The 19,802-nt window shown below is 42.5% G+C and overlaps 1 protein-coding gene and 1 long non-coding RNA gene across 6 annotated transcripts in view; both read left to right on the top strand.

The window, feature by feature from the left end:
* Positions 1–19,802, top strand: part of SEC24C (SEC24 homolog C, COPII coat complex component) — a 31,812-nt gene that overhangs the window by 7,311 nt on the left and 4,699 nt on the right. For 4 of the 5 annotated variants that reach the window (XM_059662344.1, XM_059662341.1, XM_059662342.1 and 1 more), the window contains exons 4-15: positions 12,693–12,868; positions 13,068–13,442; positions 13,741–13,877; positions 15,048–15,116; positions 16,333–16,444; positions 16,673–16,800; positions 17,945–18,083; positions 18,291–18,406; positions 18,561–18,685; positions 18,830–19,021; positions 19,232–19,325; positions 19,541–19,657. In XM_059662344.1, the coding sequence (XP_059518327.1) occupies positions 12,693–12,868; positions 13,068–13,442; positions 13,741–13,877; positions 15,048–15,116; positions 16,333–16,444; positions 16,673–16,800; positions 17,945–18,083; positions 18,291–18,406; positions 18,561–18,685; positions 18,830–19,021; positions 19,232–19,325; positions 19,541–19,657 (1,780 nt within the window). The remainder of the gene's footprint in view (positions 1–12,692; positions 12,869–13,067; positions 13,443–13,740; positions 13,878–15,047; positions 15,117–16,332; positions 16,445–16,672; positions 16,801–17,944; positions 18,084–18,290; positions 18,407–18,560; positions 18,686–18,829; positions 19,022–19,231; positions 19,326–19,540; positions 19,658–19,802) is intronic. The other variant, XM_059662346.1, reaches the window with a different exon arrangement.
* LOC132214818 (uncharacterized) lies at positions 1,421–8,066 on the top strand. The gene is made up of 2 exons (XR_009448355.1): positions 1,421–2,707; positions 7,700–8,066. It is a non-coding gene; the product is annotated as an uncharacterized LOC132214818 (long non-coding RNA).

Genomic DNA, 19,802 nt, shown 5'->3' with positions numbered 1-19,802 from the left:
CAGAGTCTGCGACTCCCTCCCGATTGAAAACAACAACCGTACCCTCCGCCGCCAGCCCGCTCCGTGCACTCCGCACCTCAGAATTTGACTTCAGCACTGCGCCTCCTCTGAGTGTCCGTATGCGTTTCTCTTTCCTCCTAGTTGTAGGACTTCCACTCAGCCAGCGTTCCTGTGGTTCTGGGTGATGTCCCTTCCGTCTTTTAGTTTGACTTTTGAAGTAGTTGTTCAAAGCAGCAAACTCCGGCGTTAACCTATGCCGCCATCTTGGTTCTCCAGATATCCATTATTTCTTCAAATAGGTTTTCAATATCTTGCTCTCTCTCATCTTCTGGCACCCCTATAATTCTGATGTTGGTACGCTTGAAGCTGTCCCAGAGGCTCCTTACACTATCTTCGTATTTTCGGATTCTTTTTTCATTTTGCTTTTCCAGTTGGGTGTTTTTTGCTTCTTCACATTTCAATTCTTTGACTTGATTCTTGCACTCCTCTGGTCTGCTGTTGGGTGTCTGTATAATATTCTTTATTTCAGTCAGTGTATGTTTAATTTCTAGTTGGTTCTTTACCACATCATCGAGGGTCTCATTAGATTTCTTGAGGATCTCAGTAACTTTATCGGCGGCTTCTAGACAGTTCTTGAGAGACCTTAAAAGTGTGGTTCTGAACTCAATATCCTCCATTGACAGTTTTGTCCTGTTTCTTTGTCTCCGCATTTTTTATGCTTTCTTGGTGCACCCCCTAGTGTCTTTGTTCGCAGTCTTGTTGTAGTTAAGCCTTGATTGTTGTAGTTAATACTGGGGGGATTTGACCTTCAGGCCAACTGGCTGTGAGAATCAGCTGTGTCTGCAGTGGGAAAGCTTCTGTCCTCTAGGGAGGTGCTAATCTAGCCTTTGCCTGAGGCTATCCTGCAAATGGCTCTGCACAGGGCTTGGACGGGGTCGGTTGCACGGGATCAAACTGGGCAGGCTGGAGTGAGCAGTTATGGCTGCTCTCAGTCCCGTCCCCAGAGGCTCTGCCTCTCTGAGTCCCAGCAACCGCTGCAAACCTCGGAGAGAAAGCTGCCCTTGCGTTCCGACCGATGCCAGACAGTCCCGATTCTCCTGTTTAAGTCTGGGTCCCTAGAGACTCGCCCAGAACTGGAGCTCAGAATCTGAGACTCCCTCCCTATTGAAATGGACAACCGCGCCCTCAGCTACCAGCCTGCTCCGCACACACCTCCGCACCTTTGTATTTTCTGCACTGCACCTCCTCTGAGTCTTGTATGCTGTTCTCTTTCCTTCTAGTTGAAGAATTTCCCCTCAGCCAGCTTTCCCGTGGTTCTGGGTGATGTCCGTTCCGTCTTTTACTTGTATTTGTGAAGTGGTTGTTCGAGGCAGCTAACTCCGGTGTTTACCTATGCCGCCATCTTGGTTTTTTTCTCTGCCTTTCTTTTAGATAGCCTTTTCTCTTTCTGCCTCCTTTTTGTATTTTGTTTTTCTTTTTCCAGGTTACAGGTGCTGCTGCTGTCCACTCTGTGGATTATTGACCTATTCTTTTACACATTCTTTCTCTTTCTTTGAACCTGAATTTTTTTCCTGACTAGGCATATATCTTCAATAATTATTTAGATCCTACTAAGCCTACCCTAAGGGAGGAACAGGAAGAAGGGACCTCAGGATTATTTGTCTCCTCTGACTTCCCTCTTTCCTTTAGATCAGGTACTTAATAGGACTTATTGGCTAAGTTCAGGTGTGACCAATTATGAAAGAAATGATACTCAAAGCCATATATGTAATTCTTTGAAAGCTTTCATTATTCATTAAGGCCAATATGTTGTTATTATAATCATTAAAAAAAAAAGGAAATCAGACCTAACCAGTTTGGCTCAGTGGATAGAGCGTTGGCCTGCGGACTGAAGGGTCCCAGGTTCGATTCCGGTCAAGGCATGTACCTTGGTTGCGGGCACATCCCCAGTGAGGGTATGCAGGAGGCAGCTGATCGATGTTTCTCTCTCATCGATGTTTCTAACTCTGTATCCCTCTCCCTTCCTCTCTGTAAAAATCAATAAAATATATTAAGAAAAAAAGGAAATCACATGAGTGATGAAAACTTTGGTGGTGCATGATCTGTTTAACTGTGGGTAGAGTGTGTAGTAATGGAAGAGTCACCTTCTGACATTTTTATTGGGTGTCTAGAATGTATATTTTTCACATTGAATGCAAGCCTGGAGAAAGATCCTGAGAAGCTCTCCCAACCCTATGTGTTAGAATACTCTGGAAGCAGTATAGGGAATTCATTCATTCATTCATCCACTCAAAAAACATTTTATACCATTATGTGTCAGACATTATTCTAGAAGTTGGAGATAAAGCAGTAAACGGAACAGAACAAGTCTCTGCCCTCATGGAGCTTACAATTTAGTGGAATACACAGGATAACAAGTAGACAAATATAAATGAGAAATAAAACAGAGTAAGGATACAGAGAATGACTGGTGAGGAGGTAGGACGCTGTTTTAAATACATTGGTCAAGGAAAAGCCTCCCTGAAGTGATATTTGAAACCTTAGTGAAATGATGAGGGAGCGCTCGCTCCCAAGGTCTGGAAGAATGTGGGAAGAGCAAGAAGGCCAACGTGGCTAGCAGTGAAGGTCTCAGTGGAGAGGGGAGGAGATAAAGTAGGAACATAGGCAGGAACCGTATTATACTCTGCTTTGTAAGACATATGAAGAAGTTTAAATGTGATTTTAGTTGCTGTGAGAAGCCATTGGAGAGTTTTAAGCTGGGAGTAATGTTCCCATTTGTTTATTTATGCAATGGATATTTTCGTTGTGATATAAAACACATACAACAAACATTCAAGACAAATATATGGCTTAATAAATTATAAAGTGAACCCCCTTGTAACTACAGCCCAGATCAAGAAATAGAACTCTGCCACGTACCCCAAAAGCCCATTTCATGTGCCCAATTAAATCATAGCTCTCCCTCCCCCGATAAGTAACAATTATCCTAACTTTTATGGTAACCATTTTTTGTGTTTTTAAAAATAGTTTACACTTAAGGTACATTCCTTAGATACCACAGTTTAGTTTTGCCTATTAAAAACAAAAACAAGCCCTGGCCAGTGTCTCTAAGTGGTTAGAGCGTAGCCTGGGCACCGAAGAGTTGTGGGTTTGATTCCTTTGGAAGGCAACCAATTGATATGTCTCTCTCACATTGATGTTCCTCTCTCACTCTCCATCTCTTCCTCCCTCCCTCCCTCCCTCCTCCCCTCCCTTCCACTCTCTCTAAAATATATGTCCTCAGGTGAGGATTTACAAAAATTAAGTGCAGACAAACAAACAAACAAACAAACAAAAACAACAACTTAATGTGTCTTTTAAGTGTATAGGTTCCCTCTCTATCTCTCTTACTGTTTATTATTGAAGAACCCAAGCCAGCCCTGGCCGGTTTTGCTCAGTGGATAGAGCGTCAGCCTGTGGACTGAGGGGTCCCAGGTTCGATTCCGGTCAAGGGCATGTGCCTTGGTTGCGGGCAGGTCCCCAGCGGGGGGTGTGCAGGAGGCAGCTGATCGATGTTTCTCTCTCATCAGTGTTTCTGGCTCTCTATCCCTCTCCCTTCCTCTCTATGAAAAAAGTCAATAAAATATATATTAAAAAAAAAAAAAAAGAACCCAAGCCAATTGATCTGAAGAGTTTCCCAAAGTCTGGATTCTCCTGGTTGTATATTCATGTTACAGTTTACTGTGTTCCTCTTTCCTCTGTATTTCCTGCGAATTGGAAGGTGAATACAGTGACTGGATCCAAGTTTGATCCCTTTGGGTAGTGTGGGGCAAGACTATAAAGGAGCCACATAATACCTTGTTTTTTTCTCGTTTTGTGATGTTTGCAATTATTGGTGCTTAATGCATCTGTATATTAATTTGTTGGAATGGTGATGCTCTAATTCTTTTGTTTCTTTTCATTTATTTGTTTGACTACCATTATAGACAGTTCTTATCATCTGTTATTTGGTTACTAGCTGTGTAATTCATGTAGGATAAATGCTTGATTCTTTACCTTTATTTACCAGTTTACAAGGAAATGAATTGGTCCTTTGTTATCTACTGAAGGTGACCAATTCTTCTTTTTAATATCATTATGAATTTATAGATTTAGACATATTTGATGGGCTTCAATCCACTGTAATTATTATCATTATTGAAGTGGAAAATGTCCCACCTTCGACCAATTTTGACATGATCCTAATAATCTTGCAAGATGATAAGATGTTCCAAGCTTATCTTATACATTTTATGCTCCAGACCAGGAATTAGCCATTTTCCCAAGAAATCCTTTATTTAGAGTATATAAAATTTCTGTTATAATATAAATTATTGTTATTGTTAATTCTCATCCAAGGATATTTTTTTCCATTGATTTTTATTTTTTAAATATTTTTATTGATTTCAGAAAGGAAGGGTGAGTGAGATATAGAAACATCAATGATGAGAGAGAATCACTGATTGGCTGCCTCCTGCATGCCCCCCACTAGGGATTGAGCCTGCAACCCAGGCCTGTGCCCTTGACCAGAATCAAACCCAGGACCCTTTGGTCCACAAGCCGACTCTCTATCCCCTGAGCCAAATCGGCTAGGGCTCCATTGATTTTTAAAGAGAATGGAAGGGTGCTTGGGCTGATGCTCTACCTCTGAGACACATCGGCCAGGGCAGAGATTATATACTTTTATTGATTTCAAAGAGGAAGGGAGAGGGAGAGAGATTGAAACATCAATGATGAGAGAGAATCATTGATCGGCCGCATCCTGCATGTCCCCTACTGGGGATGGAGCCCATATTGGGCATGTGCCCTTGACTGGGAATCGAACCCGGGACCCTTTAGCCTGCAGGCTGATGCTCTATCCACTGAGCCAAACCAGCCAGGGCAGAAATGATATTTTTTATTGTAATCTGGGTGCTAGAAATGTTCATTGCTACCTGATTGGTCATTTTCTAGGCCTTTTCAGTGGACATAGCTAAGAAATACATATCTACACATATTAAAGGTAAAATAGCTCATTATTTTAAATTTGTACTTCCAGTTCAAACTGAAGACTACACAGCCTTTACTTGACCTCTTTATTATATCTATATCCCTTTTCTTCCACACCAGGAATCTTGGTTCTTATGGCCATGGGAAGATGGAATTAGAATATTGGAATATGCCCCAATTTCTTTTTTATTTTATTCCTTATTATACACCACAGTCTCAGTACAACAATACTAACACTATCACAAATGTGATTACTAAAAATATTATTTTTTAAAAATTGCATATGCTTTTCCCATTCTCAAAAAATTTTTTTTTAAAAGGACACATATGTAATGCCCTTTGTAATACTTTAAGCAATAAAACAATTAAAATTTTTTTTTTATCATTATGATATTTATTCAACTGCTATAATAATGTTCAAAATAACAATCAGGATAGACATTTATGTCTGTAATAACACAGTCTATATGAGTGCAAACCAGGTCTGGTATAGTCACCCCATGACAGTCAAGGACCTTGGCTCCTTCCATCTTGTTGTTTCACTTCCTCAGTGCACGGCTTCCATCCCATAGGCCGAAATGTCTTCCAAGCTCTAGCAATTACTTCTGCCTTCCAGATAGCAGGAGGGAGAGAGAGAGAGGAGGAAGGGCATTCTCCCTTAGAGGTTGTACATGACGTCCTCTCTCCCTTCCAGTGACCAGCTATCTGAACTGTAAGAGACAGTCTTTATTCCACACAGTGATGACCCCAGCTGATGATGGGATGTTCTATTCCTCAGGAGTTAGTGTTAGTGAACAAATAGCATCTCTCATCACAGCCATACAATCAATATCCTATTTATTTTTTAAAAAGAGGTCACTTTGCTGGATTCAAGAGTAGAAGTAGAGAATCCTGTTAGGATGTTGTAGTAATTCAGGTAAGAGCAGATCTTTTGGTTTGGTTTAGGATGGTAGTGATAGAGTTATGAGAAATAGTCAAATTTGGGATACATTTTGAAGGTAGAGTCAGTAGGATGTGAGTTAACAGAGAAAGAGGAATTCTGGATGTCTCTTGTTGGTTTAAGAAACTGGGTACTATTTACTGAGGTGAGAAATATTTGAGAAGGAGCAGATTTTTTTTGTTGGGGGGATATTAAGGATTTTATTATGTACATTATAGATTTAAGAAAGGTACTAGCTCAGACACTTCCAGTGAAGATGGCAGAGTAGATTTTTTACTTATGCCTTCTTTTTTTTAAATATATTTTTATTGATTTCAGAGAGGAAGGAAGAGGGAGAGAGAGAGATAGAAACATCCATGATGAGAGAGAATCATGGATTGGTGCCTCCTGCAAGTCTCCCACTGGGGATCGAGCCCACAACACGGGCATGTGCCCTTGACCGGAATCGAACCTGGAACCTTTCAGTTCGCAGATCGACGCTCTATCCGCTGAGCCAAACCAGCTAGGACCAGAGTAGATTTTAAAAAGAAAAAGCTACCGCCCTAACTGGTTTGGCTCAGTGGATAGAACATCGGCTGGGTTCAATTCCAGTCAAGGGCACGTATCCAGGTTGCAGGCACATACCTGGTTGCAGGCTCTTCCGTGGCCCAGGCCCTGGTCGGGTACGTGCAGGAGACAACCAATTGATGTGTTTCTCTCACATTGATATTTCTCTCTGCCTTTCCCTCTCTCTTCCACTCTCTTTAAAAAACAATGGAAAAATATCGTCAGGTGAGAATTAAAAATAAATAAATAAACTTAGCATCAAAACAAAAAAATAGAAGAAAAAAAAATAGAAAAAAAACACCAAAAAATAGAAAGAAAAAGCTACTAGCTACCAAATAGAGATGTTAACTGTAGCTCATGAATGATGTCAGGACTGGAGATACACATTTGAAGATCTTCAGTATAGAGATATTATTTAAAGCCACGGGACTAGATGAAATCACTTAGAAAATGAGCATTGAGAGTAAAGAATAGAATTGAATACTGAATTTTAAAAAGTCAGAGGAGGAGCCATCAAAAGATACTGAGAAAGAGCAGTATAGTGAGGGAGGAGATTAGCCAGAAGAGTGTGGCATCCTGTAACTAGATGAAGACAGAATTTCAGAAAGGCAAGAGTAATTAGCTGTTGTCATTTGCAGGCTGAGATTGCCCATTGGGTTTGGCAAGGTTCCATGTCATTGACAAATGCAGTTTTAGTGGAGATATGAAGATAGCGGTTTAGTTGGAGTGGGTCAAAGACTTTCAGCTGGGTAGTAGATTAATATAACCTGAAAAGCTGTTTACTACAGACAACTGTAGAAAGGAGAAAGGAAATAGAAACAAAAAATGTTCAAGTCCATAATCAAGCTTAAGAGAAAGAAAGTGAAATCCTCAAGTGCTAGAGACACCAAGTGGGAGCTGAGAATGAGAGTGGCGGGCTGACACTGGCTGCCTGTGTGGAGGGTGGGAGTTATCATCTTGAGACCTGGTGACTTAAGTTTAAGCAGGTATTGGGGATGGAGGATGAATCTTTCGGATTTTCTGAGCTGAGGTTTTGAATGAAGACCTTGTTTATGAAGTCTGGACCTGAGCTGTACCTTCCGTGAACAGAGACCAGAAAAAAATCTGCACACTGCCTGAGGGAGAATCCTGTTTCTCCCGGTTGGCTGTGGATAAGTGGGGGGAAAGGTTTTGGGACTGCAGATGGACAGAGAGGCCTTTTTGGAGTGATGGAAATGTTCTAAAGGTGTATTCCGGTGATGGTTGCACAAGTCTATAAACTCAGTAAAAATTTTGAATTGTATGCTTAAAAGCAGTGAATTTGATGGTATGAAAATTATATCTCAAAGCTTTTTTTAAAAAAATTATTCTTGAATGGCAATATCATTGGAATACCTTTCAGAAGCAAATGCAACACAACCACACTCCCTCAACCCAGTCTGTAAGAGATTGTCAGGAAAATCAATATTGATTAGGATAAATAGAGACTATTAGAGGAGAGCAGATAGGATAGTACCTTGCAAGCATTAAGGAAATATAATTGTCAACATGGAATTATGTACCTAGCTAAGAGAGAGGGCAAATACAGAGATTTTCAGACAGAGACTGAGTGTTTTACAACTGAGAGTTACAACTCTCGTTCAGAAAACTAAGGGAAAAAAAGAAAAATGAACCCAGAAAGAAGGAGCCTTAAAGAGACAGAGAAATAGTAATTAAAGTAGAGACAGCAATTCTTTTGTATTGTTTGGCTAAAAAGAGGCACAAAAGCTTGAGAGGGATATGAGTTTTTAGGCTAATTTTACTTGATTGGATTTAAAAAACACAACTTCATTGACATAATTTACATGCCATGTGACCTTAAAATGTACAGTTCAATGGTTTTTACTGTATTCACAGTTATGTGCAACCATCATCAGCCAATTTTAGATCATTTTGTCACCTCAAGAAGAAACACCATATCCTTTAGCTAAGTAGCTACCCCTATGTAACTATTCCTTCAATTTCCCACACCCCCTACTCTAAGCAACCATTAATTATTTTCTGTCTCTATCAATTTCCCTATTCTGGACGTTCATGTGAGTGGAATCATATACTATGTGATATTTTGTAACTGACATTTCATTTAGCATAGTGTTTTCAATGTTTATCTATATTGTAGCATGTATCAGTACTTTTCTTTTTATGGCCAAGTAATATTTTATTGTGCGGATATAATACCCACATTTTGTATATAGATTTATTCCCTGATGGACATTTGGGTTGTTTTCACCATAGTTGGCTATTTTTTGAGATGTTTGTGTGGTTTTGTGCTGATGGGAATGATCAGAGAAAGAGGGAGACATTGAATGGAAAGTACATTCAAAAGACAAGTTCCAGAATGGAAAAAAGATACTAACACATAAAATAGTATCCAGACTATGTAAAGAACTACTTAATAAGAAAAAGTCAATCCAGTTGAAAAATAATAGACAAAAAAACAGAATAGGTATTTTACAAAAGAAGAGATACTAATGGCCAAAGAACATATTAAAAAACCGTTCATTGATGATCGCCAGATGGGGGGTTGGGAGGATGGGTGAAAAAGGTGAAAGGGATTAAGAAGTACAAATTGCCAGTTATAAAAATAATCACAGGATGGAAACAACCAAAGTATCCTGGGATAGAGAACTGGATAAAGAAGATGTGGTACATACACACAATGGAATACTACTCAGCCATAAGCAACAACATGGATGGACCTTGACAATATTATGCTAAGTGAAATAGTCAGAAAAAGCTAAGAACCACAGGGGATATAAAACTGGAACTTGTGACCTCAACAGCAGTGTGGTGGTTGCCAGAGGGAAGGGGGTCGGGGGTGGAGGTGGTCCTAATATATGGTGACGAGAGAAGATTTGACTAGGTGGTGGGCACACAGTGTAACATACAGATCTTGTAACAGAAACCCACACCTGAAACCTATATGATCATAGTAACCAATGTCACTCCAATAAATTTAATTTAAAAAGAAATAAAGGTCACAGAAAATAAAGTATGTACAGCATAGGGAATATGGTCAATAATATTATAATAACTATGTGTGGTACTAAATTTAATCAGGACGATCACTCCTAAGTTATATAAATATCTAATCACTGTGTTGTATACCCTGAAACTAATATAATATTGTATGTCAACTCTAATTGAAAAATAAAATAAATACACCACACTGTTCAACTCCATAAATAATGGAGAAAAAAACACCAAAAATAAAAAACAGCACACAAATTAAAAAAGCACAACAGGCCGTAGCTAGTTTGGCTCAGTGGAGAGTGTTGGCCTGCAGAACGAAGGGTCCTGGGTTCTATTCAGGTCTAGGGCATGTACCTCAGTTGCAGGCTCCTCCCTGGCCTGGGCCCTGGTCAGAAGGCAACCAATCTATGTGTTTCTCTCACATCGATATTTCTCTCTGTCTTTCCCTCTCTCTTCTTTCTAAAAATCAATGGAAAAATATCCTCGGGTGAGGATTAAAAAACAAACAAACAAAAACAACCACAACAGGATTCTCCTATGTACCCATCAGATTGGCAAAATTAAAAAGTCTGACAATACTAAATATTGCTGAGGATATGGGGTAACAGGAACTCTTATCCCCTGGTGTTCAGATGCAAATTAGTGCAACTACTTTGGGAAAATAATTTGGATTTATCTGTTAAAATTGAAGATATGCACACCCTAAATCCAGTAATTTCACTCATAGTTATATGCCTTAGAAAAACTCATGCAGGTAAACAAGTTAATTGTAATGTTTATTCATAGCAACATGCTTTGTAAGATCTAAAAATTAGGCCCAGCCGGCGTGGCTCAGTGGTTGAGCACCGACCTATGAACCAGGAGGTTATGGTTTGATTCCTGGTCAGGGTACATGCCCAGGTTGCAGGCTCAATCCCTGGGGTGGGGTGTGCAGGAGGCAGCTGATTAATGATTCTCTCTCATCATTGATGTTTTTATCTCTCTCCCTCTCCCTGCCTCTCTGAAATCAGTAAAAAATATATATTTTAAAAATTTGACAAACTCAAATATCCATCTACATTAAAATGCTTAAGTAAATCTTGCACAGCTTGTTTATTTAGTGGAATAACATTTAGTGATGAATACAGCATAGATGAATTTCATAAACATGTGGTTGAACAAAACCCAGAGTATGTATGATGTGATTCTGTTTACAAAAGTTTAAAAAACTGACAAAACTGTTAAAGACAAGGGAATGATTATTAGAAGTTAGGAAAGTAGTTATCTCTGGGATAAGGAAGAGGGCTATGGTGGAAGAGAGATACAGAGGGCCTTTGGGTTCTAGTATATTCCATTTCTTGACTTAGTTTTGGTTACATTGGTGTTTGAATCATAATTATTCAACAGCACATATGTCTTTTATGTATGTTTTCTGTACGTTATTTTTCACAATTTAAAAGTAAAGTTACTTTGGACTAAGAATCAGATCTGGGTTCTAGTTTTAGCTTGGTCTGCCACTTACACTCTTAGTGTCTTAGTTTTTTATCTGCTCTGTCTCCCTCATTATTTTACTGTGAGGATTACATGAAAGCACTTAGAAAGGCTTTATAAGTTGTAAAGCTATATTCAGATACATACACAGATGGTGGTTTATTATTACTAGGCCATGTGACAGAATAACATTGAGTAGTTGATAGTATTATCCATATTAATGGAGGAGGACTGTAGGACATAATTATTCTGACAAGGATTTATGAACTTCTGCCATGGGGCTAACAGTATGTTTGGTGCTATGGAAGACAAAACTGCAAAGCCCCCAAAAAAGAGCTTAAGAAGGTAAGGTTCACTAGCCTAACACTTAGATGATACTACTTGAATAAATGAATGAAAAGTGTTAAGCTATAGGATTAATAGAAGCTGACCAAATATAATAAAGTACCAGTTATTTAGTAGAGAGAAAATAAAGAAGAAGGATAAATCAGAATTTCAATATAATTAACTGTTGTGAAGAATTTGATTCATTCTTGAAATCCCAGAAGGGGCTTGTTGTGTATAATAATCTATGTTGTAGATTTCTGTAGTAATAACACCGTAAAACACCAGTGCAAGTTGCTAGTTGGTATGCACTGATATTGGAATAATTTTCTATTTATATTAAAACATTTTAAAATTGATTTTAGAAAGAGAGGAAGGGAGAGAGAAAGAAACATTGATCAGTTGTCTCCCATAGGCACCCTGACTGGGGATCAAACCCGCAACCTGGGGATGTGCATTGACCAGGAATTGATGCCAGGACAATGCTCCAACCAACTGTGCCACACTGGCCAGGGCCTGTATTTATATTTTAATGTGCTACCTGATACCATGGGACTATCCAAGTAATGAGGCTTTGCTAAATAGACCCAGCTAGAAGCCTACCTGGTTTATGTCCTGTTTCTCTAATCCTTTCCTGGTGGAGTTTGCACATCTTTATGATTAGTATAGGGTAGACTACAAACTCAGCTGACCTGCTTCTCTGATCTTATTTATCTTTCTAACACCCTTCCCAGGATAAATTAATAATTACTTTAGTTTAAAAGTTAAACAATCAAACTTCATTTGTTTGATCCCACATTTATTTTCTTTTTAAAAATAATATTTTTATTGATTTCAGAGAGGAAGGGAGAAGGAAAGAGAGAGATAGAAACATCATTGATGAGAGAGAATCATCGATCGGCTGCCTCCTGCACACTCCACACTGAGGATCGAGCCTACAACCTTGGCATGTGCCCTGACCAGAAATCGAATTGAGACCTCCTTGTTCATAGGGTGATGCTCAACCACTGAGCCATGCCGGCTGGGCTGATCCCCCATTTATTAAATATCTGTTGTGTTAATACTTCTGTCCACTTTCCTTTTCAGCTCCTTCAGGGCTTCTGATTACAAAGGATTAAGGCAGAGGAAGTGATAATCTAAGGAGCAGAGTAAATAATACTTGACTGGAGGGTGCTTGGCATATGTTTGTGGAGTGAACCTAATGGAAAACAAGATTTGTTATGAATAATCAGAGTGTAAATCATCAGGAATGTAATTTATCTGCAAATATACAAAAATATGAAGCCATAAAAGAGCCCAGGATGAGATTAAGATACTGTAAAACAATATAGCTTCCTACATGATGTGATGTTCCTGCCAACTGTGAAGGGTGTCCCAGCCCACTAGTCCTTAACTGCCTGCTTTCTCTTCACAGGCTCCCTGGGTCTCAGCCATTTGGGTCAGCCCCATTGGCCCCTGTGGTCAGCCAGCCAGCTGTGCTTCAGCCCTATGGCCCTCCCCCGACAAGTGCACAGGTGACTGCTCAGCTGGCTGGAATGCAGATCAGTGGTTCTGTGACCCCAGCCCCTCCCCCTTCAGGGTTGGGCTATGGTGAGTAGCTGTGACAACAGGAATGTTACTGTTCTCCCTTTTTTTAGAAGCGTCAGGCTGTGGGGTATATGTTAATCCCTTTTCTTTCTTGTGTCTCTGAGCTATAGCAGCTGGGACAGGCATTCCTGCCCCTCATGTGATTTACTGAACACGGTGGCAGAATGGTGGGGGTTCTGATTCTACCTCTTCTGCTTCTCAGGCCCACCCACATCACTGGCGCCCGCCTCAGGAAGCTTCCCTAACGCTGGTCTGTATGGCTCCTGTCCTCAAGGCCAGGCTCCGCCCCTTAGCCAGGCCCAGGGTCATTCTGGGGCTCAGCCTCCACAGAGATCTGCCCCACAGCAGGCCTCCAGCTTCACACCCCAAGCTTCAGGGGGTCCTCGGATGCCTTCAATGACTGGTCCACTCCTGCCTGGACAGAGTTTTGGGGGACCCCCAGTGAATCAGCCTAACCATGTATCCTCACCTCCTCCTCCTCAAGCTCCACACCCTGGCACCCAGATGGCTGGGCCCCCAGGACCACCCCCCTCTATGCACTCCTCCCAGCAGCAAGGCTATCAGCTGCAACAAAATGGTGAGTTTTTCCCAAGGTCTGTTTAGGAGCCAAAGGTTTCTGCTATTCAGATGTTTTTTGTTTGTTTGTTTGCTTTTAGTTTTGCTTGCTAAGTGGTAAACTAGAGGGATAGCTTCAGGGTATTATTACTAGGATGTAGGGGTTATAAGACATTCTTATAGTTCAGACAGTGTGGTCTTTCTCTGAATGGTCATTATTCTGCCTCATAATTCTCCATGTATAGGAGTCTAGTCATTTACCTGAGGCCTTAAGAAGAGAGGGGATTTTTAGTTCATCAATCTGTGTCCTTGTCTCTCAGGTTCCTTTGGACCAGCCCGGGGCCCTCAGCCCAATTATGGAAGTCCCTACCCAGGAGCACCCGCTTTTGGCAGTCAGCCTGGGCCTCCTCAGTCACTGCCTCCTAAGCGCCTGGATCCTGATGCCATCCCGAGCCCTGTAAGTAGATTCTGATGTGGTTCTGGGGAAGGAGTTTGTGGCTGCCAGATAAGTGACTCAACCTAGATGAGATAGTTGCCAGTATTTTCTGATTATTTTCTTGTTCATTCATCTTCTAAGTGTAGAAACTAGATGTAATATTTGACTCTTTGAACTGCAGCTTGAAGCCCCAGAAGTCTTTTGTGACACTTTTACTCCATAGCTGGGCAGGAAAGGAAGGGAAGACCAGAGTGATCTGGCTTGAGTGCTGCGTTCTGTCAATATTTGGACACAGCATGATAACCTCTGCCCCTTCTGTGGGGTAGTGGCTATGTCCAGGTCTTGTCCTCTTAGATCTAGTAGGACAGCAGCCTTCTTAATAGGTAGAGCTGGTGGGAATTATCTGGTGTTAGATGTTACAAGAAGGAAGGCCTCACTGTTTTCTCCCTGCTCCGATCCGGAAAGTTTTAGGAGAAAGCCTTTAGTACTTTTGTTTGCTAGGCTGCTGTGTGGATGGAGAAAGTGATCTACCTTTATAAGGGCAATTTGGGGAAGCTGCTTCTCCAGAAAGAAGGTGAATCTCACCCTTAGAGCCATCAGAATCCTCAGGCCTCCCTTTCTTTACTCAGAATAGAGGCTGGGGACCACTTTATAGTGCTGTCTGCAACATTTGCTGTCAGTTACCTCACCATGCTTAGCCATTGTCATATTCCATTCTGTTCTCTTCCTTTGGGGAACTACCAGGGTGAGGGACCTTGTTGGCTAGCGGGGACCTGAAAGGACTAAGCAGCCCTTCCTTCCTTTCCCCTCCTTCAGTGAGAAGGGGAGTCTGGTGCATGTGAAGGGCGGCTTCTTTCAGCATAAGAATAGTCCTTAGATGAGGCTTGGAGGGAATATCCCTCTTCTTCCTTAGAATTTATCCCATTCAGCCTCTCTTTAAACCCCTGCTTGCCTCTTGTATGTCTTTGTCCTTATTTTTCTACATCATAGTCTAAGCCATTAAAGCCTCTGTGTTGGAACAGAAAGACTTGGTATTTCTGATCTAGAGAGAGCCTGATTTCAGCAGTATGAGCTGGGCTCCAGCTGTTCGTGTCTAACTCATCAGGGTTGAGAGAAGTAACATCTGCTTCTTGTTCTTTTGTCTCCTTCCCTGTATTCCCCTGCTGCCTTTATTATTAAAACACTAAAAAGCAACTCAATGAGCTGCCTCCTCAGCAGAAAACCAGGCACAGAATAGACCCCGATGCCATTCCTAGTCCAGTAAGTGCAGGGGGTGGGTGTGTGTGTGTGTGCGTGTCATCCATGTGTTAGTGCCACCCATGCATGCCTGTGACCCATTTTCACCTCATCCACCATGTCCATCCCTCTCCATCCTTTCCCCTTAGTCCTTCTAGACCTCGCTTTTATAAACTAGAAGGATGTGCATGCCTCAAGTCACCATGTAATGAAGAAGTAGCAACCTGTTAGCAGTGCCTTAAGTATGGGGTGGTAGAAGCTCAGGCTCTAAGGGCGGGGTCAGGTGGCATGTTAAGCTTTGGTGTTAGTCCTGCTGGTTCCTCCAGGAGCCTGCATGTGGCATTTGATGGAACTGGACAAAGATGAGCAGTAAATCCTTCCCCTTTGGGTTTGAATTGTCTACAGCTTGTTGTGGAGAAACATTTGTGGCTATAAGTTTGGGATACTGGCATTTCTTACAGGGGAAGGGACTACTGTTTTGGGAAAGTGTGAGCCACTTCTCATCTGCTATGGACTATAGATTCTTATTCTCCCTTTACTTTTTCTGGTTTTACCAAACTCATCTTGGAGGTCATCAGCCTGCACAAAGATCTGATTACAGCTTTGCTAACAATTGTTTTTTCCTTTGCTGGGTTGCCAAAATATGGGAGACTGAGGATTGGGCTATAGGAATGGGTACTTACCCTCTTCTCCCATATTTATACATCGATGCTTACCTGAACACAGGCAGCATCTGCTTCCTCACCTTACCCAATCATTTCTGGCTGTTTAATCCTCTCCTCACCCTGTCCTTCTCTTTTCATTGAATGTACAGTCACTCCAGGTAGATTCATTTTTACATGGTTACTGTTGTCTGTTTTCTTGTTCTGACTCAAAATATGTTTTGGGGGGGAGGGGGAAATGGGGTAGGCTTAACGGGGGAGGGAAGTGAAATCTGATCATGTTTGAAGGCTTCTGATAAGAGCTGGAGCGGTCCTGGAGTTAGGGGAATAAAAGGGTGATTATTACTGATAGAGAGTGTGGGCAATTAATGAAACCCATTCTTGGCATTGCCTGTCCAGCATGTTGTAGAGCAGATTGGCATTATAGCATTTTATATGGTCTCCAGAACGAGAGCAGGGCTGGCGTTCCTTGGCAAATTGTTTCTGTGCTGCAGCTCCAGCCTTTCTTTCTCCTAGCTCTCTGGGGCCTGCTTGTCCCTTTCCTTGTGTCCCCTCACTCATTTCACTTTTCCCTACAGATTCAGGTCATTGAGGATGACAGGAACAACCGGGGTTCAGAGCCATTTGTTACTGGAGTACGAGGCCAGGTTCCACCCTTAGTTACCACCAACTTTCTAGTGAAAGACCAAGGTGAGAAAGGCATTAACTCCTCCCTGAGGAGACTTTTACTCCAAGATTATCAGCTTACAGATGGGCATTTGTCAGTCTTTAATCAAAGACCAGCCCCTCATTGGTCCTTGGATGGGGGAAGCCATCCTCAGCTCTAGCATTTGTGGGGGTGATGGGGTGGATCAGCAAAGGAGAGCTGGTTAACTGGAGGGATTCTGTGATCTGACTCAGATTTTCTGCCTCCTTCAGGAAATGCAAGTCCCCGATACATTCGATGCACATCCTATAATATCCCTTGCACATCTGACATGGCTAAGCAGGCTCAGGTGCCCCTGGCAGCTGTCATCAAGCCGCTGGCAAGGCTGCCCCCAGAAGAGGTAAGTCAGAGTATAATGAAAGGGAGGAAGGGAGGAAGAATAAGACTTCTTTCTAGATATGATTCTGGAGATCACAAGGGAAGAAGTCTTGGTTGGGTGGGAGGGGAGAGTATCTTCAATAGCTTTCTATCTCGGGGCTCATGCCTTAAGAGGGTGGTAGGGATGACAGCAAAAGCCCAAGAAATTGCTTAATGGGAACAGGGTCCATAGGGGAAACAAACAGTATGAAAAGAGACAGGGCCAACTTATAGGGGAAGAGATAGCTGGATTGAAGAGACAGCTGGATAAGGAGCCTCTGGTCATTTCCACATGATTAGAAGCGCATTATTCTATTTTTTCTTATATGCTATCCTATCATCCCAGGTAGGTTAGGGATATTAGGGCAGCATGTAAGAAGAAAAGGTAAATTGGGATCCAGTAGTCCTTCTCTTACCTGGCTTGGGCCCTGATCTGTCAGCCTAGCACTTGAAATCAGCATGAAAAGAGAAAGGACTTGGCCACTGCTCTGCCAGGCCTTGGTAGGACACCCTCATGTTCATGCCTCGCTTATCAAACTTAGGGTGGATTTCTGTATAACTGGAAGCTCAAGGCTCACTTTACATCCTGCTTCTCTGCCTTGCTGTGTTTTCTCTTTTTCTCTTCCTGGGTCTCAGTGGGGATGCTTCGACACTTGTTTGCTGGTTTTTTATCTGTAGGGTGATATCTTCCTGGGGCATCAATAGGTGTTATATAAATCTAGGGATGGAGAGGACATAAGTGTCATAGATACTTGGTTGGGGAAGGAAGCAGGAATCAAGATCTCTAGGGCAAGAGTGAAGGGGACTGAAGATAGGGCCAGAAATGAGAATCATAGGTAATTTTGGCTTTCTCCTTTTATGCCTATAGCAGACCCTGGCTTAGCAGGGCCAGTTTTACCATCCCTTTTCTTTCAAGAAGTGACATTCTGGAGATGGGGAGGGAACTATGAAATTTAGACTCTTACGGATATTTATGTGACCAGTACCCTCATCATTTGTCTTCATTCCCCTTCACTGACTCCCTCCCCAGGCAAAATGTCTGAGCCATGGCTTCTCCCTCCAGGTTGTTCTTTCTCAACCCACTGAAGCTTCCGTGTATGTCTGAGCCCTTCCCCTTTGCTCCTTAGGCTTCACCGTATCTCGTCGACCATGGGGAATCTGGCCCTTTGCGCTGCAATCGCTGCAAAGCATACATGTGCCCTTTCATGCAGTTCGTTGAGGGAGGGAGACGCTTCCAGTGCTGCTTTTGCAGCTGTATCAATGATGGTATGTTCACCGTGGCTGGGACTGGGGGCGATCTGGATTGCATCTTCAGTGTTTTCTTTCTAATTAGATAGATGAGGGTCATTATATAGGAACCAGGGAAGTAGGACACGTATGGGGACGTAGGGGAGTAGAGTGAGCTCAGTCAGGGCCAGACTTACTAAGATTGAGAGTGGACCTTTGAATAACACTCTGCCATACTCCCCACAGTTCCCCCCCAGTATTTTCAACATCTGGATCATACCGGCAAACGTGTGGATGCTTACGATCGTCCTGAGCTATCCCTGGGCTCCTATGAATTCTTGGCCACTGTAGATTACTGCAAGGTGAGAGGAGATAACATGGGAACAGTGGGTAGAGGACAATGAGACAGCTAAGAATTGCTGTGATCATTTCCCTAACCCCTTCTTTGTCCCCTTTGACTTCTCTCTAATCAACTGGCTGCAACCTCCCTCCCTGCAACATTTCTTTCCTTTGCAGAACAATAAGTTCCCCAGCCCTCCTGCCTTCATCTTCATGATTGATGTCTCCTACAATGCCATCAGGAGTGGTCTTGTTAGGCTCCTCTGTGAGGAGCTTAAGTCACTGTTAGACTTTCTACCTAGGTGAGCTGGGGAGCTGAGGTGCTTCCTTTGCATAATGATGTTGGGGGGTGGGGGTGTCTGGGCTGGCAGCAGATGGAGTGTGATGTCATGAAGCTCGGTGGTGGAGAAGGTGACAGGTCTGGGTAACGATATCATCTTCTACAGGGAGGGTGGAGCGGAAGAGTCAGCAATCCGAGTTGGCTTCGTCACCTATAATAAGGTGCTCCACTTCTATAATGTGAAGAGCTCATTGGCCCAGCCACAGATGATGGTTGTATCTGATGTGGCTGACATGTTTGTGCCACTGCTGGATGGCTTCCTGGTCAATGTCAATGAGTCTCGGGCAGTCATCATCAGGTAAGAGCCAGATTGTGGGGGTAAAGTGGGGATGGGGTGGGCACAACTATACAAAGCCAGAGAGTGAGCAAAGGGGTCAGCAGAAGGACAGGCGCGGTGCTTTAGGAGTTTCCAGAGTCTGGGGACTCTTCCCAGGTGACTCTTCAGGGAATTGAGGACTTTGGAGTCTGGATATCAATTTTGAATGCTTCCCATTACCTATCTCTTCAGCTTATTGGATCAGATTCCAGAAATGTTTGCAGACACAAGAGAGACAGAGACAGTATTTGCCCCAGTTATCCAGGCTGGGATGGAGGCACTGAAGGTAAGGCTAGCGTCCCCAGCAACCTCCTCTGCCTTGTTTTTCTCTGGCCAGTGTACCCCCTGGGATACAACTCCTGTTTCTTCAGTGATTGATGACTCTCCAGTGATTCAGCCTGCCTGACATAGCTGGCACTGAAGAAAGGACAAGGGAGGGGATGAATGAATAATAGATGAATAAAGGAAAGAATGAACAAGTAGTCTTCTCTTCTTTCCTAGGCTGCCGAATGTGCAGGGAAGCTGTTTATATTCCACACCTCCCTGCCCATTGCCGAGGCCCCAGGGAAACTGAAGAACAGAGATGACAGGAAGTTGATCAACACAGACAAAGAGAAGGTGTGGGATTGGGAGAAAGGGGGAGAACTTTCCATTATAGAGGAGGGTAGTGACTCTTCCCAATGCAATACAGTATTCTTAATTTTCTTAGGGGGCTGGGATTGGATGCTCTGCCCTTTCGCATGTGACATCTGTGACTGCCAAC

Source organism: Myotis daubentonii, chromosome 13, assembly GCF_963259705.1.
Source record: "Myotis daubentonii chromosome 13, mMyoDau2.1, whole genome shotgun sequence".
Lineage (NCBI taxonomy): Eukaryota > Metazoa > Chordata > Mammalia > Chiroptera > Vespertilionidae > Myotis > Myotis daubentonii.
This window is presented reverse-complemented; position numbering and strand designations above follow the sequence as displayed.